Raw genomic sequence first — 27,613 nt, forward strand, 5'->3', positions numbered from 1 at the left:
CTGACATCACTTACAAATCAGATTAGATCAAAACTGCAGGTTTGTTTTTTTTTTTAACATAATGCTTGTGCTCTGTCCAACTCCATTTTAAATACTTCTTTAAAAAGCTGAATATCATAGTTCTCTAAAAACACTTTACTACCTTTTCCAAGTTTTATAGGAGGCTAACAAATGTTTTCACTAACATAAAAAAAGGTAAAGGGTGTGTGCAATTTCTTCTGTTTTCTGTCTGAAATCATGTTGACTACTATATTTCATCTCCATCATATTTATTTTTGCATTCATTACACCTTAATTGTTGTCCTTTATCCTACTCTATCTTCTGGATTAAGGAGAAGGAGAAAAATCTTGTTTAAAAACAAAACTTTTGGAACCTCAACCACTGTTCTATTGCCTTAAACTGAACAAGGGCATTAAGATTTCCCTGCTAATGAACTGTACAAGGTGGAGTTCCTTTCTCTGTGTCTGTTTTTTTGCAGGGTTCTGCCTTTCATGTTAGTCATAAAATGGTGTAGGTTAGCTCTAAGATGTAATTATCCAGTTTCAAAAGGTCAGTACTCTGTACTTCATTTCCACCATTCACCTTTGCAATTATCCACTTCATTGACTCTACCTTGACCTCATTCTATGCTTCCACCATTATTCTGATCTTCCTATTAAAAAGTGAAATTCAGTGCAAGTCTGCACAGATATTTTGTGGAGAGAAAATATTCACATTTTCAGGGAAAATTAAAGATCTCAAGTTTTTTTTTTCCCACATTGCAAATTTTTTCTTAAGCTTTCATTTTTCTTTATAAATCAGAATCTGGAGTTCCACACAACAGCATCATACAGAATGGAATTTCCCTGTGGCTGCTTTGGGTTAGCTGTCCACTCCCAGCTTCATGTGCAGCCCAAGCCTCCTTGCTCACAGGGCAGTACGAGAAGCTGAAAGTGCCTTGACTTAGTGTAAGCAGTGCTCAGTAACAATGGGAATTTCCCTCTGTTATCAACATTATTCTCATACTAAATTCTGTTAAATATGTAAATTTATCATAATTGCATCTTGGGTGCAATGAATTGAACTTTTACAGGCAACAGTAAATAAATTTATCTTTGACATCAGATCTTCATGTGATAGTCATCTTCTGCCTAATTTCTTAACTGAAGTTCAACCTTGGATGGTTCTGTGATTTCTCTCTATTTGATGTCTGACAAAAAGGAATTTGTATTGATTAGTGTCAACATTGTGAAAAGGTGAGCTTTCAGGCTTAGAATTTCAGCGGTATATTTTGGCAGGTGCTTTGCAAGAAGACAAGGTTTCTCATGTTCTGGAACTTTCATGGATACTGGTAATAATAAATATGCCTTCATATTTATTTAGGCAAAAACATGGAGCTTGTAATTCTAGTCCAGTGGACTGTGTTCAAATAATTTGCATAACTTTGCTGGGGAAGAAAAACTATTTGCTGCTAAATAGGGGTATGTGATTCCTTAATTTCCAACTATTGTACAGAAATTCAGTGGATAGATTTTAAAGACCACATTAGGAACACGTGAGCATCAAACATTTACTTGTGTGTTGGAGTTAGCAACTTGCAGTCTGTCACTCTGGAGCCTCTCTAATGGTTTGATGACCTGTGCCCAGAACTGCAGACTGTGCTAGAGGTGAGGCCACACCAATGCAGAGCAGAGAGGAACAATCACTTTTACTGTCCTCTGAAAATCTGAATGAGCCTCTTTAACTTTATTTGGTTTCTAATTGCTTTTATTTACTCAGAAACAGTGTGGGAACAGACAAGTTTGCAATTTGATTAAGCTAGATAATGACATGGTTACTATTCACAGGATTAGAATTATGTTTCTTTTATGCTGCAACAGCTCATTCTCTTTGCTCTACATGAAGTACCTTTTCATTATTTGCCAGAAATCGATTTCAGAATAAAAGTAACCAATAGAACTGAAAAAGAACACTTCTATGGCTCTTTCTAAAGCCTTGTTGGCACAGATATACTGTTTCTTCAGTGAAGAAGAGTCTCACAATGTTTTCAGTCTCCATTTTTAGCAAATAATCGATTTCAGTTCTCACAGAACTGAAAACTGTAAACAGTTCTTAAAATTTTGGCCTTTTTTAATATATTAACAATTCTCTTATTTTTTTTCACCTCAAAAAACTGGAACCTTTTATTTTCATAGTTTTTAATTTATTTTAGTCTTTTTTAATCTCCTGTTAAGAACCAGCTAATAATAACAACTTGTTAACACTAAGTCCTTGCCTATAATAATCTTCTGATAAATGTTCCATTTCCAGGTACTCCTGATAAGTACCCGGTTTGTGTCATAAACATAAATCCACTTTACCATTTTTTCATCTGAAGTCTAAGAAGTATTTAATGCAGCTGTGACAAAAAATACTATGTGGTTGTCTCTGAAAATAAATTAGTTCTTTGATAATTACTCTATATGACTTAGTAATTTGTCTTTTTGTTGATATATTTAATTCACCCTATATGTGGGTTTGATGAACAAATTCATAAAGTTATGCTAAAATAGGATTACAGCATTAGCCATAAAAGATAATATTTCCCTTAAGACTATTAATCATAACCACAAGAAAAAGATTAGCATGAAAACTTAAAAATCTTTCCTCTGATTATGAGGATAACTGTATATAGTACTGAAGATATACTTTAAAATCTCTCCAGTTTAATGACCATTTATTTCTATCTTTCTAAACTGTAAATAGAAAAACATACTGACTTTTTGTCTTTTGGGGAATAAAAAGAGAACTTTGACATTGTCAAGCCAAAATCAGTCTCAGTGTTATTTAAAACATTCCATTATTTTTTTAATACTATCTTTCCATAAATAGAAGGAAAATAATAGTATTTTGTTACCAGCTACTGTTTAAAAAAATTATCTGTGCTTTATTTTTTGAAGGTACATTTGATGAAAAAATTACTGTCTTGGTTATTTTCTTTTCAAATTCATATATTTAACTTCATGAAACATGGGAAACTTACACCTTGGGCTGATTTCTAAGGTGGCCACCTTACTCTGAGGTGAAGCTATTAGCCTCACCCAATGAAAACCAGGGGGTTTTAATCAGAATATTCCTCTTTCTTTTTTTTTTTTTTTTTTTGTTATGCCTCCTCCTAACCTCAACCTTCCTAGCTGGAAAGAATGCAGTGCGAGACTGCCTCTGAATGGGGAAAGAGAGAGCGACTAGAAGCAGAAAAAGAAAGATTGGAAGAAGAGACCAGAAAACTAAAAATGCAGGTAAAAGAAATCCAGGAACCTCTGGAGACAATTAAATAAAAAATAAAGCAGCACTAACTAAACTGAGCTGTGATCATTAAAATGCACAAAGTAGGTTTTTGGTTAAAAATAGGCTTATTTTTGCTTAATTTAGTAATATTACTTAGTTGGATTATTTAGGGAGCATTCACACCCAAAATTACTATTTCAAAATGTCAAAAATTGTCTCTAAAACAAAGATAATACAATACAAAGAAGCCCTTACTGCATCCCAGACCTGAACAACTGGGCCTCAGTGGCTTAGAATTTTTGTTGGGTACAGAAAGAGAAAATAATACCTGTTCATGTTTAAAAGGAGCAGGGAGAAATTGCAAGTATAACAAGACTAGGAAGCAAAAGTAAAGACTAGGAGGAACAGAAAAGGTTAAGGAAGCTTTGTGAGTTACTGAGTCCTGATGAAAATCAAAGCAAAAAAACCTGAGAAATACTTTTCATGTCTTGTTGAACATCAGATCTCTTCTTAGGCGAAGTAGAACTGAAGGAAGCGCCCATTCTTTTTTTTTTTTTTTTTTTTCTCCAAGGATCTGCTCATTTATTGTACTGCTAAAAATGACTTGATAATTTCTTCAGAGACTCTTAGCCTTTATTTTATAGTTTTCTGTGCTGTTAATTAACAGTATTCCAGAAGGCTCCCACTTTCACTGAGATTCTGAAAGTTCAAAAAAGAGAAACCAAAAAGGCCTCCAAATCCACCAACCAATCACTAAATGTACATATCCCATGCTAAGAGTTGTGTAGCAGGAAACAGTAATTTTCTTCATTTGCCTAAATAACAAATATTTTTATCTAATTTACATGCATTTGCTGTTGAATAATGACATTGTAAGTAACTAGATTTAGAGTTTAGTAACTAGCAATTTCTCTTGGGAAAGACTCAGAGAGAGATTTCATACTTGATGTCTGCTGTTAAATGTGGTCACAAGATTTTTCTGTTTCCATCATGACAAATAGCAAATGGAAGCTCATGCAAATAAGGCTACCTTTCTAACCTATCTTACACAACAATGGGGTTTAACTTTTCTTTACTATTATTTATTTTATGATAACACATTCATATCACATCTGTATTTTCTTGATTTATTTGTAATGCAAGTAACTTGAGGTTGGAGATATGGACAGAAGGACATAAGGACAGAAGGAGACTCATCCTCATATGCTCAAGCATATTACTATATAACAAATCTCTTTTGCTTATATGTCTGTGCTGCCTTGTTTATTGTTGGTTTGTTGTTTTTTTTAAAAATAATTAGTTGCATAGTCTATTAGATATCTGTGATCAACACTCTCTGTTAGTATCAGCTCTCTCCTTTAATAAGGCAACCCTATATTTACCTTTATATTATTACCCTGATTTACAATAACTGCAGAACATGGAATCACAGGACAAGTCCAACTGGAATGGACCTCATGAGATCTTCAGTCCTATCTCCTGCTCAAAGCAAGATCAGCTCTGAAATCAGACTGAGTTATTCAAGGTTGTGTCAAACAGGTCTCAAAACCATCCATGCTCCTCTGGGCAGCGGGTTTGTGATGGCTTGACCCCAGCTGGCAGTTAAGCTCCCACCTAGCCAGCAATGGGTTGGGGGACAGTATTGGAGGGGCAAAATTGAGAAAAAAACTTGTGGATTGAGAGAAAGACAGATTAATAACTGGAAAGGGGGAGAAGGGAAAAGAAGGGGGGGAAAAAAATGTGATGAAGAAGAGATCAACACCACCATCAGACTGATTGCCTAGCCAGTCTCTAAGCAACAGCTGCTTCGGATAAAAACATCACCATGTCAATGAAAGGGACTTCCTTCCCAGGTGTAGGACTAAACTGCTTAATTTCACAAGGTTCTTGTTGGCCCCTTCTTTCAGTTTAACAAAATCCCATCTACAGGCGAGATTATTGCCTCTGCCTGCCGCACCCTCAGGAAGGAGACAGCAGGACCTTGATGGGAGCAGCTTGCCTCCAGAGCTGTGAATTGAGCACGTGCTGTGTCTCTCCATTTTAGTCTGGGAGCCATGCCCTCTGGTGCCTCCACCCCAAGGCTGAGCTGTCTTGTAGTCTTCAGCAGCATTTCCAGCCAGATCTCCTTGCTGGAGTCTGCCACAGTATCCTAAGCATGTCCAGGGCTCCTGGCCTCTGGCTGCAGTGGTACCACCAAAAACAGTCTTCTGTGACACCAAACACTCATTGACAAGATGAGTAAAATTAATGATTAACAGGATTGAAGTGTTGTGGCAAAGCCCTAATGAGAAAATGGACCCTTCACAGCTGGAAAAAGTATGGAAACAATCTTATGAAAAAAATTGCTCTTTCAATGAGTTATCTCCAAGTCAGTCATGGCATTGGAGACCTGGTCAGCCATATCTGGAGAAGGTAGTGGTTAGCTGGCATACTTTTCAACCTTGCAGCTGCCATTAAATTCAAAACAGGTGCTAAGAAAAGAGTTTATTTTTCAAGGATTCCAGCCTAACTCAATTTAGATAGAACCTGTCTACTCCTTTGTAGACACATCCTAATGTCACTGTTGAGCCTTACTAAATTCTCAGACTATTTCTGATTTTCCCTAATACTATAAAAAACCTGAAAACAATTACTTTAACTTCTGGTTCAAAACCCTTTTATTTCTGGGATAGTAATTTCAACTTCAAATAAAATAGCATTATATGCAGGGTTAGAGGAGTAAAAAATAACAGTTCTAATGTGGGTGATGGTTAGATATCTAGGTCAGCAAAAAAATTTAAATATTTAAAGGTCTTTGTGCATCTTGATCTGAATGATTATAGCTTTATTTAGCAAGTAGACATGAGATATACAGGTAATTTTTTACAGCATGAATCCCAAGCAAAACACATTTGCCTAGTATCTTACTTTTTTCCAAAACCTGTATTTGTGAGATTATTTGGAGCATCCATTGTAGTTTAAAACAATATTCAGTGTTTTTAATTGATATATATAGCTGATTCATACTTGTAGAGGGTATAAGCAAATAATGGCACCATTTTTTGTTTAGTAACAGTTTTAGTAGCATTAAAAACATGGTATTAATACACAAAAATAAAATCCTTACATGCTTTGTCTAAACAATTTCATGTTGAGAGTTATCTTGCTCTTTAATATGTATACATACCTCCATAGGACATAGAATTTGTGCAATCTCTTGCCACTCATAGTAGTAAACCATGTAGATTGAAGTTCTGAACATAAAATTTAATATTAATTATGTATTTCAAAAAGCATGAATCCTTAATGTTATTCTTAGCTGGGAGTATGTTGGTTTAAAATATTTCCATGTGCAGTTTTTAAAAGGTTAACTTCTGTTGTACAAGATGAGCAGAATTGATGAAACAATTGAGATCAGACATTGTTACTGTGCGGTTTTACTGATTGTACTTCTTGAAATGGAAAATGCCATTTAAATTAATAGATGTATTATTTGACTAATATCATGGTAACAAATATTAAATGGACCTAACTTGTTCATCTAGGAAGTTATAACACGAAATAAAAAACACCTTGTTGATGCTATAAATACCCAAAACATGATGTTTATAGAAATATATTTTCTCTTTAATCTGTGAACTTGAAACAATCTTATAAATTAATTTTGAGGAATAGTAACTATTCTTTTGTATTATCTCTAATGATTATGGAAAACAGCTGGCTATGAAATATTAAATAATGGAATATGTTTTGTAGTGGACCTGAATATTGAACTGTAGAGCTTGTGGATGCATAAACTACTTTTGTTATTTTAAGTTTGATTTCTCTCTGTAGTAAGATAAGGTTATCATGTTGTTAGCAAAAAAAAATAAATCTGTATATCCATGGGCTTTGTTAGAAGAGCCTAGGAGTTTCCCCATACCAGACACAAGCAGCTCCAACTGGCTCCAAAAGAAATCCACTGGCCACAGCTGAGCCAGTGTGAAGGAAACAGCCCAGCAGACACCCAGGTCAGTGATGCAGGAAGGGGAGGAGGTGCTCTGGCAGCCAGAGCACGGATTCCTCTGCAGCCCATGGTGCAGAGCAAGGTGAGGCAGCTGTGCCCCTGCAGCCCACTGAGGTCCATGGTGGAGCAAATGGCCATCTCACTGCCCATGGATGACCCTATGCTGGAGCAAGTGGACTTGCTCTGAAGGAAAGTGCAGCCTGTGAGAGCACATGCAGGAGCAGGCTCCTGGCAGGAATCTCAGACCCTGAGGGACCCACTCTCGAACAATCTGTTCCTAAAAGACAACTGCATGGAAAGCTCCCATCCTCAACCAATTCTTGAAAAACTGTGGCCTGCAGGAAGAAGCCATGCTTGAGCAGTTCATGAAGGATTGTATCCCATGGGAGTGACACTCCTCACTCTGATACAGGGGAACAGCATGAGGAAGAAGGAGAAGCAGAGAGAAGCTGTGGAGGATTTTGGAGATTGATCCATATTTTGACATTGCCCTTCTGTGCATAGAGGGAAGAGGTAGTGGAGAAAATGAGTAAAGAAGCGATGTTGAGCCTGAGAGGAAGGGTGAGAAGTATGGATGCTAGCTTTGGAACAGGCTGCAGGGAGCTGCAGAAACTGCAGGCCCATGGCCTCTCAGTCCTGCCTGAGAAGCTAGCCTGGGAATTTCAAAGGAGGATTTCAAAACAATCCTCAGAGACAGAAAACAACTGCCAGGTGCTGTTTGTCTGTCCTCTTGTTCTCCTTGCAGGAGGGAGTCAGGGGGGTTGTGTGCCCCTGACCAATGATGGTGATGTAGCACTTTGCTAACCAATAAGAGTTTCTTTTCTGTACTTTCCACGTATCTGTCTATAAGACAGGCCTGAAGCAATAAACTAGAGGGAATTCTCGTGTTGTGACTCCCTTGAGGGTCCGTGTCGTTCTTTATCACCGTTCCCAATCGGAACGACAGAGAAGGAGGATGATTTTAGTTTTGTCTGGTTTTAACCATCCTACTCTATTTTTAACTGATATTTAATTTTCCCCTTGTCAAGTCTATTTATTCTTATGAGATAAATCTGAATTCACGAAACCTTCTATTTTCCATTCCATTCCTGTCCTGTGGAAGAGAGGTGTGAGAGAGCAGCTGGGTGGGAATTTGGAATTTAGCCAAGGTCATCCCATCATAGTGTCAGAGGTGGGTGTGTTCCTCACGTTTCCCAGGCAAAAGTAACTTTTTATGATGCAGCTTCAATGAGATTGGTTTTCTTTGTATTTCTAAAATACAGGAACATTATCCACTGTCTCCTTTCCCTTAGACCCTCTCCTTTCCTCCCTTAGTAAAAGTGAAAGGGGTATTCCTTCCTAATTATATGAGGTATTTGGTGATGGTTTGCTTCTATGCAGAAAATAATTAGTCTTCTGTAGTCATGAAGTCCTCCTTCTTAACAGTATCACTGTGTAAACTCTAATTTTTATGGATACGAAGTTTTGGTGTAGGAGTAGGTACAATGTGAGTGACATTCTTCCTTACTTTAACTAAAAAATAATAAAACTAGTAAAGGCTATAAGACTAAATTGATGCTCCCTAAACATATCTTTTTAGTTGAATAAGAAATCAAAATTCAAATGTTCCTTTTTTTTTCCAATATTTAGAAAAATCAAATTAACAAAAATTCCAAAATAAAAATCCTCTGTCTGCACATCTCTAAAGAAGATGTTATAACACAGCAATACTCACTTCCAGATTTTTTTAATAAAGGTTAGACCACTACAGTAGCACACATTTGATGAAAGACAGCCTTATTAATCTGAGCTCCACAGAAACGTATCACAAGTTATTAATTAGAACAGCTTTTGCAAGTAGAGTTGAGAAATCAAATTTAAGAAGTGGTCAAGAAAAATAAATGGAGCAAGATAAGATGAAAACTGCTGCAGCTGCATAAACATACCTTTACATTTTGGTTAAAAGACATATTGTGGCTTTAAGGCAAATTCTTTCATCATCCCCACTTGAATTGGTATTGCTTTAATTCAGAGTGATTTTGTGCACATTAATTCTTTCGAAAGGAAACCATGTGGGAAGTTCTGCTTCAGGTATTAACAGTCCCTAAGCCCTGAGAGAGTGGATATGGCTGGAGCACTGACAATTTTTGGGATGGCCTAATGCCACATGTGGATTAAGGGGCATGGGGGCAGGAAAAAATCTGTGTTTTTTGTGTGGGGCTCAACATTTGCTGCCCTGTTCTGTTTAAAAACTTCTGCTGTGCTGAATTAGGGGTGTGAGTAGGGCCAAATGCAAAAGGAGTTGCAAACTGCTTCCTTGTCAACAGTGAGCACATTCAGAGAGTGTGCAGTGATCTGTCTGCACGCTCTCTGAATGCCTGGGGAGTGCCAGATGTGTTTTGAGAGGGCACCACAGTACAGAGAAGGAGTTTTATAATTTGCCTAGATGATAAGAGAGGAATTTAAATACTGAGGGTTTATATTAATTACCATGTGTTTCACTGCTAGTTATGTGTCATGGATCTCTTGGACTAAGTTTTTTATATTTTTTACTCTTCATCAGAAAAAACATGAGAGGAGATGTAATTATGGTAATATTGTTACGCCCTTTGATGTTCATCTAGCATTGTTCATCCAGTGGAGAAATATATTTGTTTCAACAAAAACCACTGGGGCTGGTTGTTGCAATGATAAAACAGTACAGGCTGCACAATTTGCTCCCCTAATGGATTTCTAAAACACAATATATTTTGTCAGAATTACAACATAGAGTACAGTTGTTTTTATATGTTTGTTTTCTAATTACGTTCTGGTGAAATTCTCATTTAAATTCCTTAGAAAATTGATTAAATTGTAGAGCTAAAACTAATAAAAATAGAGTTTTACAGATATGTTTCCTCTAGAAAATTATGTTGATGTTTAATAAAAGAAAGGGAAAAAATTACTGGAATACAAGCTGATATAGATCAACAGTCAGCACTGTACTTTTCTCACCAATTTGTTCCCAGTTTCAAAAATATTTTTAGTTCTGAATTCCTGACAAGAAAAGCTGAAAGTCAAAGGACAGATTTAAAAATTAATCTCTCATTTGCATCTGACTAGTGGTATAACTTTAAGAACACTAGTATGCTTCAAATTTTTCATTTAATTTTATTATTTTATCACCTGTTTTCTAACTTCTGGAGTGGGCCCATAAATTGTAATGACACATTTTTCAAAGATCTTACAAATATTTTTTAATTACCAGTTTTATCATGATGATGGAAAACAGAAAATCTCTAAGTTTTTCTGATTCATGTGTACAATTAGTTATTTAATACTGTATTCTTTCTTTTTAAAACAATGTTTTTATTTAATTTAAACATACATATTTAGTATTGTTCTGTAGTTTCCCAACTGTATTGCACCACCTCCATCCTTGTTTTTCCAGTCAATTGGGAAAGCTTGCTTTAAAAAAGCTAGTTGCCTGTTTTATTTTTGCAGAGTAGCATGAGAGTATTTGCATGCCATCAGAATAAAATTTCATCTAGTCCTATATCTCATTTCTGAGATTGACCAAAAATGTTTTATGTATGTTTAGAATACTTACTAAAAGCAACACAAGAATTCTCTCTCAGAGAACTGTCATGGCTTCTTAACAATTCATGTCTTAGTAGTTTCCAGAATGAGATCAGAGTTTTTTAACTCTAATGCTTCTTACAGAATATTTTTTGGTAATTTTTTTAAAATTATTTTTGAACACATGTAAATTTTTAACATCCACAATGCCCTGCCATGTAAAATTATAATTTTAGCTGCACATTAGTAAAACTTTTGCACTATTTGCTTTACATCTACTTTTAAATTTCCATGATACTGAAATAGAAAATTAATTCAGTTCCCTCTTTCTTCACACCATCATTGATATGATCTTCCAACACCATGGAAACTGCTCAATTATTCCTTTCTTCTTTCCCTTCTTACTTACTGTTTCCTAATTTAGTAACTAGGTATTTCAGTATGGAAGAGCCTTTTTCTGTGTCAACTAAGTTTCTCTAAGAATCATTGTAGAAGACCTTTGTTAAATGCCATTTGAAGTCCTGCCTAGACCTCTGATCTAACAGAGTCAATTTATTGACTCATTCAGAAAACTGGCATAAGTTAGTAAGACCTAAGATTTTTTTTGAATAAAAATTGTTTTTATTCTTCTTCAATAAATCATATTTGCCCATGCCTCATCTTATTTGCAATTAAGAATGTCAGTATTAGTTCTTTCTGGGCTTTTTTATACCCTCTTGAAGGATTTTAAAAATTGTCCTTGTATTAACTGTTTTCCAGGCTTTTTGAATTCTTTAATGTCTGGTTCCAGACATTGAAGTTCCAGGACTTTCTAATTACCCATTTTATCTCTTTGATTTATGACAATGTTAAGTTTGAGACAGATCCTCTGATGGAATCTATATATATATAGATATATATCAATACACATATCTATATATTTGTCTATATCTATCTATCTATCTATCTATCTATCTATCTATCTATCTATCTATCTAAAATACGAGCACAGAATTATTTCCATGCTTCTCCCATGTGAATACAGAGGAAACTCAAGTGACTTTCTTGTTTCCTTAGTTTTTGACATTGTTTATGGAAATGTCAATAGACTATGAGGTTTTTTGCTGTTGATTTGTTAGAAAAAGGATTAATAATAGCTTTTACAATTTCTGAAAGTTGTTCCTTATATCCTATTTGAGCATTTTTAGTTATCTTTTTTAAAATACTGCCAGATTTTAAGATCTATTTTTCCCCCTTGTAAAAAGATAGTTACATTATTCATGTGATATAATATTTTATCTAGTTCCCTTATGAAATAACCACTGTAGACCCTACCCCAGAATATATGTATGAGAAACTGATTTAACTTTTTTCTTCTCTATTCTCAGACTTGAACATGTTTTCAGATTATTCCTAAAATCTGTAATAAGATAGAATTCCAATCTTCAATTATCTTTTTTTTCCCCATTTTATTAATTCCTGAAGTATTTTCTTAACATTATTGCTGTTGATAGAAGGTCAGGAATTTTACTCATTTTTTTTCTTATGTCTCATGATTAAGTTGTCATTCGGTAAAGAGGAAAATCTGCGTCCAAGTGTGTCAATGCTCTGTTCAAGTTTCATTCCTTTGAATTCAGCCTGTCAAATCTGAGTAATCAGTGATTAATCTTTTCAATTATATAGAAATTTTGGTCCTGTATGAAATATCTGAAAGCTTGTTTCAGTTGGCAAGGTACTTGCTACCATCACTGAATATTTTAAAATACCTCTGATTAAATTTCAGCTTCTTTGAAGTAGCAGACTTTCAAATTCACTTGTTGCAGGAAAAGGAGTTGGACTTATCTTTGTGGGAGCCTTCTAACTCAGGATATTCTGTGATTCAAATTACTTTTTAAGAAAAATTTTAAAAAATATATAAAAAGAGGCTAATTCAGCCTTCAATTTGGGACATCTTTCAACAGTCTTGGAAAAAAAAAAAAGGAATTGTTCCTCAGCAGTATCTCTTAAAAATGTGTACTCATGGATTTGAACATTTTTGACATTTGGAAATTTCAATTCTTTAAACAATCTAAGTAAGAGTAATCAAAGTCTAACTGGAAATAATCTGGTATTTCTTCATTAGACCTTATTTTTTTTAAAAAAAAAAAAAAAGAAAAAAAAAGCACAATACTTTGAGGCTTAAGAATTTCATCAAAATTTAGTCCTGTGCCAAAGAAGAAAACAGAAATAACAGCTTTTATTTTGTTATTATTTAAGATAATTTTCTCAAGATTCAGTTTCTTAAAAACAGCACTTTTTTGTGCACATTGGCGACATGTAGTCTCCTAGTAGCATAAATACTTACCTATGGATCTGAACACCTCTTGTCTGACCTCATCCCTTCCCATATGCTTTGCTTTTCTCAGTTTAGGAATATTGACTTCTTTCTGTTCCAGAAAATTTGTGATGAGGGAAAATAATAGTTTAGGTAAGATAACCAAAGCTATTTCTCTACCTAAAGGCGAAATCCTTTTTTTCTGGTTTTTTTCTTTTTCTTTTCTTTTTAAGATGTTTTGACCAGAATTTTATTTTTACTTGATGATGCTAAAGCCGTACTTTTATTGTAGTCTAAAACTGCACTTCTTATTGCCAAAACATTGTGAAAGAAATTCCTTTTTGGTTTTTTGGTAAGGGAATAACATCTAATATTTCTAGTATTTTCATTTAATTATAGTTGGGAAGTGAATATGTTAAAAAACAATTTCAAGACATTCTCAAGCTGTGTTCACATATAATTTCAAAGGGAAATAAATAATCTTCAACATTATTTTACCTATTATGTACAAGCAGAAATATCAATCGTGAAGTCATTTAGCAGGAACTCTTAGATACCATAATAAATGGTATCCAGACATTTTTACTTCTTACTACTTACATTTCTTACTTCCAGCCATACATCTACCAAGGGCATTTATTTTCACATTACCAAATGTGTAATGCAAATGAGTTGCAACCATGTTGGAAGATGCAATTTCCTTAGTGCCAGATAGTGTACTATATTTAATACACTATTGTACACCTTGCTTAAGTGGGTTTTAGACACCCTTACAAAGGTTACCCTAGAAAACATTTTTCTCTCTTAGAGTTTGCAAGAGGTCCCTGTAATTTTGCAAGAGATTAGTCTATGGAGACTGCTTTTTCTGACAGTGTTGTATAGGCATGTAATGGCTGTAAGTATTTAGAATCCAGATTTCCTCTTATGTTGTGCTTCTCTTATTTTGGTGTCAGCATCAAAACTGTATGTGAACCTCTACCCCAATATGTCAGAGAGGCACCCATTCCCCAAGGGAAGCAAAGCCAGGAGTTGAGCAGCACTTACTTTTGGTTTCCAGCTGAGCATTTTGTCCAAGCTTTATTTAAGGTCCTTTCTAAAAGGGGAGCAGGGACATGCCCTCAGCTATACTGCCTCTAAATTGGCCCAAAGCCCAGGAAGCCAAATCTCTGCCCTTAGAACCCCACCGTCCATCACTTAGTATCAAATGGCTGTATCTGAATTAAAAATTGGCTAAGAGGCTATAAAACTGTTGAACAGGGATAGTTTCAGCCCACCCTAATTCACCAAAATATTAAGTTTCTTATGTTCATATTGACTAAATGTGAGCTAGTTTTGTTTTTTTTAACTGTGTTTTTGTTTTGTAAGTTTGTTTGCTTTATTTTGGTGGGGTTTTTTTTGTTTGTTTTTGTATGTATTTTGGGTTTTTTGCTATGGTTTTGTGGTTATTTATTGTTCTGGTAAACTAATCAATTAATAACTTTTATGTCATGTTGAAGGTCAACACTGGTGATTGCTGACCTTCAACTGGAAATGACTATAATGGGCTCCTGTATAGTTGAGTGGAAATACCTTTTACCAAATCTAATGGCCTAGAACTGATAAGTTTAAATCAATTACTCTACATTCACACTCTTGTGGTTTTATGATTACTAGGTGTAAAGGTATCTGCAGTTTTGAATTGTCTTAGACATTTACAACTCATCACACGATGCACCATGACTGAAGAAAGTGCTTTTTCGTGAGAAGTAATATTTCCAGCTAACTAAGTGGAAGTGAATGCTTTTGGCAGTTCTGCATCCCTGGCTCCCATGGTATAAGGCAGATCAATTTACATGAAGAATATTGTTGGAAAAATCTGAAAGGTCATGGTACTCAGACATATATAATAGTCTGCCTTCTGAAAAATCAATCTGTCTGCATTGATTAGGTGAAGCAAGCTATTGATGTTTCTGTTTGTTTCAGAAACTGATGGCTGTGCTGAGAGTAAACTTTATTTCCATTGACCTTACTGGGACTTCTTAAGTCTAATAAATAAATTATTTCATTTTATATACAAAAATAATCTTTATGATTTAGAAAACATTGACTCCAAAAATTAAAAAAAAAATAGGAAAGTGTGCTATATAGAGAAAAAAACATAAGGTCCTAGAGTAAAATAATGAGACATATTTTAATTTTTTAATTCTCAACAAAACTAGATTTGACCCTTTTCTGTTTTCACAACACTTCACAACAGATTCGTAGCTTATAAACTGTTCAGTTTGTTTCCATCAAGATGTAATAAAAGCTTCAATAATGGTAAAAAATTGCAATGCTCACTCTGAAAAATGAAGGATAGTAAAGATTATACAAAGCCTTGAATGTTTATGGGGTTTTTGTGATGAATGTATGTATTCCCTGAAATAGGAAGATAGAAATATTAAAGAAATTATATGCCCTATACCATTGTGACTGCAATTTAGTATTCTGTTACTAATTGATTAGGTAATGAAGGATTAGAAAATATATTTTTTGAGTTTCTAATAATTTTTTTCACTATATTAGTTAGTTCTTATCCAATAACAAATTATTTTCTTCCAAGTGCTTATTTTTCTGAAATGTTTCAGGTCATGAAATTTAGCCTGTAACTTATTTATAAAGAATTTATTACTAGTGACCCAAATACATGATGACAAGTCACAAGAGGTTTTCAAGGAGACCTTTCCAAGTGTGTGGTGCTTACTAGCTTCTAAATGCAGATAAGTTAATTTCATGAACAGTGGATGCAACTCACACAGAAATGTTAAATCAAATGCCTCAGGATATTAAATTTCATAAGAACCAATCAGGATCATGTGCATGAAGCAGAAGTTTTACACTTTGGAATGCTGAAGGTCATACGCCAATCAAACAGAAGTTGTGTAAACTGGAGTTTATGAGGAGAAATGTCTAGAAATAGTTTCAAATTCTTATTCCTCATATGGAAAAATGAATAAAACCTCTCTTTTTTTCTTTGTAATGAAAACATGATTTGGCTCTGAAATCTTGGACATGATTCCCTAACTTGCATACAATACTTTGGAATGATAAAGTATGTTCTATATAATTTTCTATAATTTTCTGAATAGCTATATTTATACTATGCGTTTGTGTTTTGTCCATTATAAATATGTGTTCACATACTGAAAAGATAAAATAGAATCAGTTGATGAATAAAGACCCAAAATATCTATAATCAAAGCAACGTGGTTTTTAAAAAGGAGTTTTTAAAAATATTTGTGTTCAATCTTGCAAACCTTTACTTGTTCTTTGTATATTCTCTAAATTATTGAATGTTCAAATACAAGACATTGTCTTTTCTCTGTCCTGAAAAGGATATAAAAATTAATTATGTTAGGATCACTTCTGATTATTTCTATAAATGGTCATACAAAACTAGACACAGAAAAAAATTTTACTTATTTGAGGCTTCTTGTTTTGAGCCAAGAAGAAGAAAATGGAACTATCCTTTAAAATCACACAGCCCTAAAAATGATTGGAATTTTTTTTGGATCGAAAGCACATTACACTTTGGGCTCTTTTATGAAAAAAGAGTTGTTAGCTGGTGTATTGTAAATGTACATTGTATTTTAAATAAACTTCTTTAGGTTTAGAAATAGGGTTCCTGCATAGAAGGTAAAAATAACTTATCTGAAGAGGGATGAGACAAGGAGGGAACAAATTTTAGGGCTGTTTTTTTTTTTTTTTCACCTAAAATGTTGATATGAATTTAAAATTTAAAATTTTAATTTAATTTTAATTTAATTTTTTGTAAAAAAAATTAGCTGTGGTAAAAATCACAGCTATGTACATACACTCAAATAACATATATGGAATAATAGAATTAGAGAATCACAGAATGTTTATGGTAGAAGGGATCTTAAAGACAATTTAGTTCCAACCCCACTGCCATGTGCAGAGGCAATTTCCAATGGACCATTAGAGCTCCATCTGCCCTGCTTTTGAACACTTCCAGGGATGGGACCTTCACTACTTCTCTGGGCAACCTGTTCCACTGACTCATCACTGCCACAGTAAAGGATTTCTTCATAATGTCTAATCTAAACCTGCCCTCTTTCGGTTTGAAGCCATTCCCTCCTGCCCTGTCACTAGACAGCCTTGTAAAATGCCCTCTCCATTTTTCTTGTAGGCTCCCTTCGGGTATTGGAAGGTCACAGTTAGGTCACCCCAAAGCAGCCTTTTTTCCAGGTCAAAGAAACACAATTCTCTGTTTTGACTCATGGGAGAGATGGGAGAGGTGCTCCTTTCCTCTAATTAACTTGGTGGCCTCCTCTGGACTTACTCCAGCAGGTGCATGTCTTTCTCATACAGAGTTGGATGCAGGGTTCCAGGTGGGGTCTCACCAGAGCAGAGCAGAGCAGATGGACAGAATTCCCTCCCTTGTTGTGCTGCCCATGCTGCTTTGGATGCAGCCCAGGACACTTCTGGCTTTCTGGGCTCCAAACACACATGGCTGGGTCACATCCAGCCTCTCATCCACCAGCACCCCCAAATCCTTCCTGGCAGAGCTGTTCCCAATCTGTTCATCTCCCAGCCTGTGCTGATGCCAGGGGTTGTCCTGACCCAGGTGCAGCCCTTGCACTCAGTCTCGTGAAATCTCCTGACATTTGCATTGGAGTTTGTCCAGGTCCCTCTGGATGGCATCTCGACCTTCAGGTGGGTTAACTGCACCGCTCAGCTTGGTGTCACCTGCAAATTTGCTGAGAGTGAACTCAATTCCTTCATCTTTGTCATTCATGAATATATTAAATGACACTAGTCCCAATACAGACCAGTACAGAAAATATAGTTTGGTTTTACACTAGTAATACAAATAGAACCAAGAATGTTTTGTAGTGGTAGAGAATCATAGGTAAATTGTGGACCATCCAGTTCATGGAATGCTCCAAAACTCAGGCACATCGATGTGAACTCAACTTTCTTAAACCTTCAAGCAGTAAATCAGCATAAGAGAATCAGAAGTCTTTACAGATGCTATTTATGAACACTAAAATAGATACTATGCAATCACTTGTCTATCTGCTGTGATCTCTTACCTACCTGATGTATTTTTCTTTTAACACAATAATTATTATAAATTAAGATATTCAGTATCTTAAATTATATGAGCTGTCTGTGTATAATCCACTGAGCTGTGGATTTGGACTAGTAAAAGCAGGCTGATACAGTCCAGCTTGAATGTGCATGTAGGCTGCAGTATTTCCTATCTACCTTTGAACTGTGGACAAAAGATATGAATTTGTATTTTTCTTATTTTTAAACAGCGCTGCTGGGCTAAGGAACTTGTACTGGAGTATTTGTTCAGTTTGGCTGCAGAGAAAGAGGTGCTGTTCCATAAGATCAGCTAAATTGATATTTAGAAATGTCACCCGTGATATGGTGGCCTTTTCTAATACATCCCAAGGTAAATATAACCTTTCACTCAAAATTTTTGTTGTTGAAATTATATAGTTGTATAGTCTGTTTCTTATTTTGAGTCTTTAATATTTAAATGATTTAAAAAAACCCCAACATATTTTTAAGCTAATCTACTTTTTTTTTGCCTCTCAACATCATTGATTTCTATTTCTATATGTGGTAGAAAGCATGCCATTAACATGGTAGGAAATGGTTGAGCAGCATCTTAATGCTTGAACAATTCCCACTGAGAAGGGAAAAATTAGGCCTTGTTAGATTGGACAAACAGGAATTTTTGATTTGAAAAACATATGGGAAATGGTGGAAAGCATATTTTCTAAATCCAGATTTTTATGATATGGTACTATCTTTCTATGCATTGTCCTCACAAGCCAAGAAGAATGCTGTGATAGATTCATCTTTAAACTTTTTCACTTGTTCTATGTATTGTGTCCTCTTACTTTTCACCCCTGCTACAAAACCAGGCATAAGTCACCCGATGACACTAGCAAATGTTGACAGGAAAATTATGCTGCTTTAGAATAGTCCTCAGATAAATTGCTCAGGAGACTTGTCAAAAATGCCTTTCAGTTCTCATAGCTCACATATTAGAGTTACCTTCTGGGTGATCTGAGGGAAGAATAGTGCTACATACTTTCTTTTCAAGATCAGAAATAGAAACATTACCGTGGCTTTGGATGTGCTCTGAAAATTGCTTATTGTGAATTCTTGCCACCACACTGTACTAACTCAATAGCTTTCAGGAACATAATCAAAATTATATGGTTTTGGGGTGGTTTTTTTAACCCTTTGTGCCAGGTAGCATTTCCACGTGGTTACTGCAGAGATCTATTGTTCACAAAAAACTCACCCGTGGATCAGCAAGAGAGAAAAGTTTATTTTGGAAACAAAAGCTTAATAAGAATATATTGTGTTAACATGATGTTCTAATGTGTATTTAGGACAACTGTATGAAATTTCTTATGCAAGTCAGTAAGATAATCTAGATGGCAATGTGGCTTTTGACCTTTCCATATGTATTAAATATACAGCAGCTGTGTGGAATTGGTAAACTGAGCTAGATTAATGTATGCATTAAATACCTATGATGACATATGAAGGACTGTATTTACAGAAGGACTGTTACTGGAAAAACATGATCTTGTCAGTGTGATAGCACCCATCTCAAGATGTAGTACAAGGGTGCAATAAAAAACAAGCAACCAAAAAGCACAGTGAGGTTTTAAGGTGTTCATATCTCCTCTCTCCCCCACCCACAGAAATTACATTCAAGCGGCATTCAGAGGTCTTGTTCATAGAGGTTTGGTAGTGGTCTTGTTCAACATACAAATCTTGAATTGATTACAAAACTTTCTAACTGAAAATCTGAGGATCCAGGGCAGGTCCATTATGCAGATCTGCTTCATAAGACTTGAGCCCTGATTTTGGGAAAAGCAGAAGTCACACTGCAGCGCTCTGCATTGCTGGTTTGACCTCACACTGTAAATTTAATGTGAGAAAAATGTATTGCCTACCCTGAATGTGCTCCTATCATCTGTGCACATCATACTCAATAGAGCTGTCTTGGAAATTATGATTTGTTGTACTTATTTGCTAAGTAGGACATCTGTACATGTTGCTGAGCACTAGAGCAATATGTCTACCTGAGAAAGGTAAATGGTAACAAAACCAGAGCTCTGTTATGTAGCTTTCCTTCTCTGAATGCCCTGTCTCTTCTTCTTCCTCCAGCTTTACATGCTGAGCACAGCATGGTATGGGATATCTCTGTCCAGCTGGGTTCAGCTTTCTGAGCTGCATCCCCTCATAGCCTCTTGCCCATCCCCAGTCCCCTCGCTGTCAAGGCAACACAAGCAGAAAAGGCTGGGATTTTGTGTAGGTACTGCTCAGCAATAGCTGAAACAACTCATGTTCCAACACTGCTTTGTTCAGTAATTCAAAATACAGCATTGTAGGAGCTGCTGTGGAGAAAATCAACTCTATCCCAATAAAATAAGTACAGCTATGAAAGATTCCTTCAGGTTACACTGATCTCTTTTCTAAGGATGATTTAATGCTGTATTACTTTGCTTAAAAAGAGACATCATTTGTCTGTCTGAAGCATTTCTTTCAATAATTTATTTTACTTCTTTATGTTGATAGAATGTAGGCAATAAACAGAAAGAGTGGATGAAACTAAACTATGTGAATGACATATACATATTTAATTATGCTAATAGAAACACTATCATTATGCATTTCTAATTGGACATTTTCTTCTAATAGTTTTGACAGATTCACAGCCTTTAGAACACCTTTTAGCTATAATCTGGAGGTGGACCAGGATTCCTGTACCCATCTTTATTAAAAAATAAATGTTCCATCTGCTCTTTTTTTGTAAGTAACATATGGTGAAAAGAACAAAGTAATAATACCTAGGGGTAAAAGTACCATCTCTCTGTGTAGCTAAGGATTGCTGCATAATACTGTGAGATTCTGTTACTATCATTCCATTACAATATGATACAGAGGCAAAAAAATATATATTTTATTGGTCCGTATCTATGGTGTTTGTGGTAATATCATGATCCTGTTTTAGTAACATGAGAAATTTTGTGATTTGAGCAAGATTGCATTAGAAAATAGCTAGTATAATAATTCTAGTTGAATCAGTCTTAGTAAGGGCAAGCTAAAGGAAACAGGGACTAGTAAACGAATTTATTACTATTTAAATAGTAAAACACGTATTCATTTGACATATTTATTTTAATCTATTAGAGGAGTAATTCCATTATGGGATTCCTGATTCATCCAAGAACCCTTTTCCACCACACCAAAAATTCAGTGCTCCTAATAAATAATTATGTGGGGCATCTCCATTGTCACTTCAGTATTATATGTTCAGAATATAGCACAACAAAAGTTGTAAATACTGATTAAATGAGCCTGATACTGAGGGTGGGAGGAGGGAAAGGGAGCTGAAATTTTACTTTCAGGTTTTTTTTTACTTTTTAGTAAAAATTACAGATTTTTTTTGTTTTCTGTCTGAATGTTGTATTTTGAAAGTCTAACAGACTTGAGAGTGGTAAAGACAGAATTTACAATATAATTTAATATGAGCTCCTTCGCTTGCTCTTAATTGGTTTTCTTCCTGTTTAACAATTCCTCTGTGATTTGTCTTTTTTAAATTATCGTTGTCTCTAATTACTTGACCATATTTGAAGATTCACATTTACAACATGATTCCTTCTTTGTTTGCCATAGCTCTGTCTTAATTGCAATGTCAGCATTTCCTTTCAGGAACTTATGTCTAGAAGTAAGATTGTTTCTTCTGATGTCAGGATTAAGAAGAAAAAAAGAAAAACACTGCCAATTATTGTCCTTTTGTGGTATTTTAGATTTTTCTTTAAAATCTTTTTATGCTTTGTCTGTCTACCATCAACATAAAGAGATTCTATGAAATGCCAGTAGAGTTCATCTCTGTTATTTCAGCTGATACTTCATTATGTATCAAGAGCATTCAAAACACTTAATAGGCTTTTTTTTTCTTAACTGTTCTGGCAAGGCATTAAATCCCATCTCTTCCTGTGTTTTGAGGGACATGCAGTTGTCATACAATGCAGTTTTCTGTAGGTGTGCAAAATTTTTTACATTTTTTACATCTCAAGATCAGAAGACTGGAATAAAGCAGAAAACATCTGGTTAGGTCTGTAGTATCTGTCCATTCGCCAAATTATTAGCTAAATTTAATTAATTAGCTAAATTGCCAAATTATCCATCAAAAATAAATAAAAAATGTTGGGTTTTTGTTTGTTTGTTTGTTCACCATAAATGGATATTTATGTTTAAACCAGTGAAGACATTAATTTTCAAATTTCATTTACTTCTTGAGCCACAGCAATAAATGCTTCATATGAATTTTTCTGGGTTCTCTGATTTTCTTTTTCATCTTAGAGGGATTAGAAGCAGCATAAAAAATTAAGTAGTCTCTTCACAAACCCGATCCTTTTTGGTTTCTATTTTACTAGCATAGTAATAGGCATTAGAGAGGAAGCCATTAATTAAATGCTGTTCAATCATATTCTTCATTGAAAATTATCTATCACTCTGTTTAAGATTTGGAGTTCACTACTGTGAGTAAACCATAGTTTGTTAACATTGTTTTAAGCATAGTAAACTTTGAAGTTGTTCCTGATTTGTTGCTTCTTCTTTTTGAGTGATTGATTAAATGCTGTGGAGTGGTTACAGTAGCAGACTAAGACAAAGAAAGAAAATATAAAATAATTAAAGGAGTTCATAATGAGGATATCTTGAAATTAGGAAGATCATATGAATTTGGTACAAATCCAGGAAGCACATCCATGCTTTGGATTATGCTATAATACCAGTAGAAATCAAGGTTAGTCTAATTAAAGTCTAATTGTGTAATCCAAATAAGTAGCTACTATCTCAGTTACAATGACTCTGAAATTTACAGACTGAAATATGTACGTGATAAAGAAAAGCTTAAATATAAATATTGTTAAATTTGTGGTACATAAATGACTCAAGTTTTCCACTTCTCTGATATTTTTCTCATCTTTCTGATGTCAGCCCAGTATTTTAGGTTGGTACACATCCTCAGGAGGGATGGAGTAGGGGCAAGGATTACAGGAAGCTATCTGTCCTGATTTTTTTTAAATGAAGAATTTTATAATTGGTGGTGACTATTTGTTTTCATCTCAGATTTGAGTCTGTCATGGGATTTTTTTATTTTTTAATGTTTTCAAACACCCTGCCAATGATTGACTTCTGTTTGTTGATTGCTACCTAAACTGTGTTTGCCCCTTTGTGAAGGCAGTTAGCAACTATTAGTTTATATTCTGTGATGGCCTCCTCCAACCCCAGTGTAACAAATAGGGGTAATGTTTGCTACTTATCAGCTTTATTGATTTGTCAGACCTTTGCCATAAATCATATTCACATTGCTAAACTCAATTCTGGTCAAGACAAGACATGAGATGTTGCACTGCCAAGTTAATGGAAATTCTCTGGCCTTCCATGAGTAAGGTCAAATTACTACATGGACTGGCATCACCCCCACATTTTCAATTTAAAATTTGAAATATATTTCATGTAGACACCCTTTACTGTGTGGATTTTTAAATTTTGGGGTTTATCTTTTGTTTGGCTTAGGGTTTTTTAGTATGGTTTTGGGGGTGGGGTGTGGTGGTGGTTCTGCTTTTAGGGCTGATCAGTTAAATTCGTTGGAAAGACACTTGTTGATCCTCTTACAGGTAACTATAGCAAAGATACACTATAATTTTTATTGTATTTAGCTGGGTTGGATTTGATGATGTTAAAGGTCTCTTCCAAGAAACTATGAAATCAAGTTGCATCAGACATCATACTTTCTGTCAATATATTAAAAGTGTTTGGGAGAAAAAGACTAATAAAAATTTAATCTTTGAACAATTGAAAGTAAGATGTAACTCAATATATAATACCAGAAGGAACCCTATGTACTTATCCATGCTCCTGTTTTTTAGAATATGCAAGGTTTGATGTTCTACAGCCTTACTCAATGACCATTTTTCCTTTCGTAACTTTTCATTCAAGGAGAGTGGCGGAAAGTTGTGTCTCCAGAGATATATTATGAAACTAAACAGCTTCAGTGGAACAGCTTGCCTTTCTCACATTTTGCTTTTCCAGCTCCTACCTAATAATAAAACAAACAAAAAATTATCTCTCCTTTTGGTCTAAAATGCTTTCTTTCAGAGTGTACTAGCATTTAGTTGTTTTTATGTACCTTGTCCCACACTCCTGTTTCTCAGAATTCTGCTGCCTGAGGAACATGGGGTCTTAAAAAAAATTTGCTACAGTGCCGTAAATCTCTATAATTGAATGGCCTGAGGTCCATGGATTCTTTTGAAGGCAGCTTGTTTAAACCCATAGTTAACTATTTATCATACATCCCAACAGAGTCTGATCACACAGTGACCGATAAAAGCTGTGAAGTGGTTCGGCTGATACCCATAAGAGAAAGTAATTGACTTGGGAGTACAAGCAAAGGTTCATCTGGACACAGATAATTCATTTTCTAAGATATTGCAAAGATAGTGCTTGAAAAGGAATTTTCTGTGACTGAGGTTAGAGAAAAAAGTCAAAAGAACCAGTTTGTCTTGAAAATTTAAGAGTGCTCATTGATAAATGTGGAAAATAAACAAAGAAAAATGGTTAGGAAGAAGTCTTGCCTACAAATTTTGGCTCTGTTCCTATGGATTTGAATGGATGTAAACCTTTGAGCAATAATTACTGTTTTTAAGAGGCAAATATGAGAAAAAATAAGAAAATAAGGATGTAATTTCAGTGTATATGCACTATTAGGTGTAAAATTTATCTCTGAATTGCTTTTTTGTGCCATTTCTCTCCAGAACGGTTGTAGGAATTGCAATTTCTTTCCCCAGTTTCTCTTTCCAATTCATTAAAATTCAAGAATTTTTTTTTTATTCAATAAACTGACAATTATTTATGTCCTCTGAGCAGAGAGGATACTAAATCTTCTACCTTGAAAATCTTGGTGCTTGATTCATCAAACTGCTGTGGGTAGAAAAACTAAGGCAATGCTGCAACTTAGGTCATGTATGTTGGATTCTGCCTGTTCAAATTTGCAGGTGTGGGTCACGGTACACCATAAATGTCTGTACTGCAGTTTTAAAAGCTACATTGACTGTTGAATTTTATTTTCTATTTCTGTGTGTCAGAGGATTGTGTAAGAGTTTTTGTTGTTTCCTCCTCTGACAATTGCTGCAACAGACCTAAAGAAGTTAAATGAAGCATGATTGTGGGTTCTGTAACATCTAAAAGGGAAAGGGACTCATAAGTTTACAGTATTTGCATCAGTAAATTTGGTAGAAGTGTAATGCTTTTGTTGGGGTGTACTTCATGCTTGCTAAGCAGAATTTCTTATTTGGCATTTTAAATCTGTGGAGACCTGCCCTTGTTTAATAAAAGTCACATGTAAACTAGGAATGTCTCAGCTTGAATTCATTCATTGTGTAGATGTATTTGCTAATATAAAGGTAATACAAGCAACTGCCTTTTGACACAGATTAAAGGTATGTCGATTTGTTCAGAGATCTTATGTTATGCAAAGAAGGGTGGTAATATCCATTTCTCACACTCCTTTGTGGACAGACAATTATACTGAGTAGTTTTCCTGCTCAGTGATTTTTGTTGGTCTTTTTTGCATATCTGTTAATGATGCTGAAAACACCTCTGGGAATTAGGAGAAGTAATTATTGGAATTGATTAATAATACCTTAAGAAAATTTTCAGTGCCTCAAAGGCAGTAAATAGTATGATGATATGAGATTTTTATTTACTGCATCTACCAAACTGACAGTCAATAAGGATGGAAGATTTGGATGTAAACTGTATTTTATGCCTTTTATACCTGCCCTGGAGAATTTTCAATCTTTGTGAGAGAAATGCACATAACTTACATCAATAAATAGACTATTTGCAGCACTTTTATTTTTAAATTTTTTTTATTACAGTACTCTAAAAATTCACTATTGTATTTTTTTTTTTGCTCCTGACCAAGCATGAAAACAACGATAATCCTCATCGGGAGAATTAGAGGGAGGTCGCAACAGTATTTGCATTAAGTATCTGTATGGCATAAATGTGACATAATATATTGTGTATCATTTTGAAAGGCATAACCATACTGCAGAGATGTTTCCAAAATTCTGAAACTATGAGAAGTTAAAGAGGAGAACTTCTAGGTGAGCTCTGTAATGGTACTTCTCCTTTGCCTGCCCTACCTAATGATCTTCTTGCAGGAATTGCTCCTTAAAGCTTTGAATACAATTCCTTGTCAGTCATTAATGAGGTGGTCACTTAGGAAAAAAGTGCTGGATTAAGACTGAACAACATGTAGATCCTATTTAAACATATTTCTGTGAAAGTTCATTAATGGCCTGAAGGATCAACACAGACTGCTTGCTCTATCTCTAGCACAGCATTCATTCGGCACAACTTCGTATTTTGTGTTTACCTCAAATTACGGTGATTGGACATTTACATCCCATAAAATTAACTGCAGAGTCAAAAATTTCAATCTTCCCAAATTTTTATATGAATGCAATATGCCTAAGAGAAACACGTAGAAGATAAAATATTCAATTAATTGTTACTCAGTAGTTGATCTTAATCAGCAATTATTAATAGCCAATATTAGTGTATGAGCAGTGCTAAAGAATTTTACTGCATTTTACAGTATCTACTCTAACTCGATGATATAATATATGAATAAAGATTTAAATCAATATCCATACAAATAAAGCTTATCTATGAGATTGTGCTTAGTTCTCTGTGCTTCAGGGGTGTTAATATTGATTTATATTTACTCAATCTGTCAACTGCAGCTGAGAAATCATGCAAAGGTAAAAAATTATAAAGAAAAGATGACTATGAGTGAAATATGAATAAAAGTGCAAGAAAGATTTTTGGCTTGCTTTGGTGTTGATATACTGTACTGTCAGTAACTGCAATAATCAGCAGGTCTCTGCAAGGTACTGATCTTTTAAGCATTAAACTTCTGGTTGTGTAGATAGTTTTACTACTACAGTTGCTTTAATAATGGGGAAATTTTTTAATCTCCATGTTTATTTTGTGAGTGCTGCTGTAAAAACTCAAAGACAAATAGGATAAAAGAAGAGAGGATTTTTGGTGTAACAGCCATATGTATGTATATACATTTATGTTCTACCAAAGTAAAAAAAGGAAGAATTTTCACTTTAAGTACTTTAGTCATACTGGGTTATATTCAGTAAAACTTTAATTTAGCTTGCTGTATTTCAATAGAAAAAATATGTAAAAAATAGAAATTCAGATTTAAAGTTTCTAGATTTTCAATGACTTTTTTTCCTTAAGAAATCAGTCTACCTGAATAATATTACAACAAGAATTAACAGGAAATCTCCCACTATCCAAATAGAATAGGTTCTGAAATTACTATATTTTGGTTTTGTCCAGCTAGTTTCCACCAAAAATTCTCCTAGGCAAAGAGACAATTTTCAATATCTTGATTCTTAAAGTAATTTTATTTGCAAAGATATCTCCTTACTTTCAT

The 27,613-nt window shown here is 34.6% G+C and overlaps 1 protein-coding gene across 3 annotated transcripts in view; it reads left to right on the forward strand.

The window, feature by feature from the left end:
- The window catches only part of CCDC102B (coiled-coil domain containing 102B), a 138,646-nt gene that overhangs the window by 39,340 nt on the left and 71,693 nt on the right, over nt 1–27,613 (forward strand). The window contains exons 5-7 of one of the 3 annotated variants that reach the window (XR_015288260.1): nt 3,154–3,258; nt 18,366–18,505; nt 20,782–22,410. The exons of 1 other annotated variant lie outside the window; for it this stretch is intronic. Coding sequence is in view for 1 of the 2 variants with exons in the window: in XM_086893795.1 (XP_086749921.1) it covers nt 3,154–3,258 (105 nt within the window). In the remaining variant the exon portion in view is untranslated. Of the gene's footprint in view, nt 1–3,153; nt 3,259–18,365; nt 18,506–20,781; nt 22,411–27,613 lie in introns of those variants that run through there. One more of the 3 variants, XM_086893795.1, reaches the window with a different exon arrangement.

Source organism: Cyanistes caeruleus, chromosome 1 (genome assembly GCF_971803275.1).
Source record: "Cyanistes caeruleus chromosome 1, bCyaCae1.hap1.1, whole genome shotgun sequence".
Lineage (NCBI taxonomy): Eukaryota > Metazoa > Chordata > Aves > Passeriformes > Paridae > Cyanistes > Cyanistes caeruleus.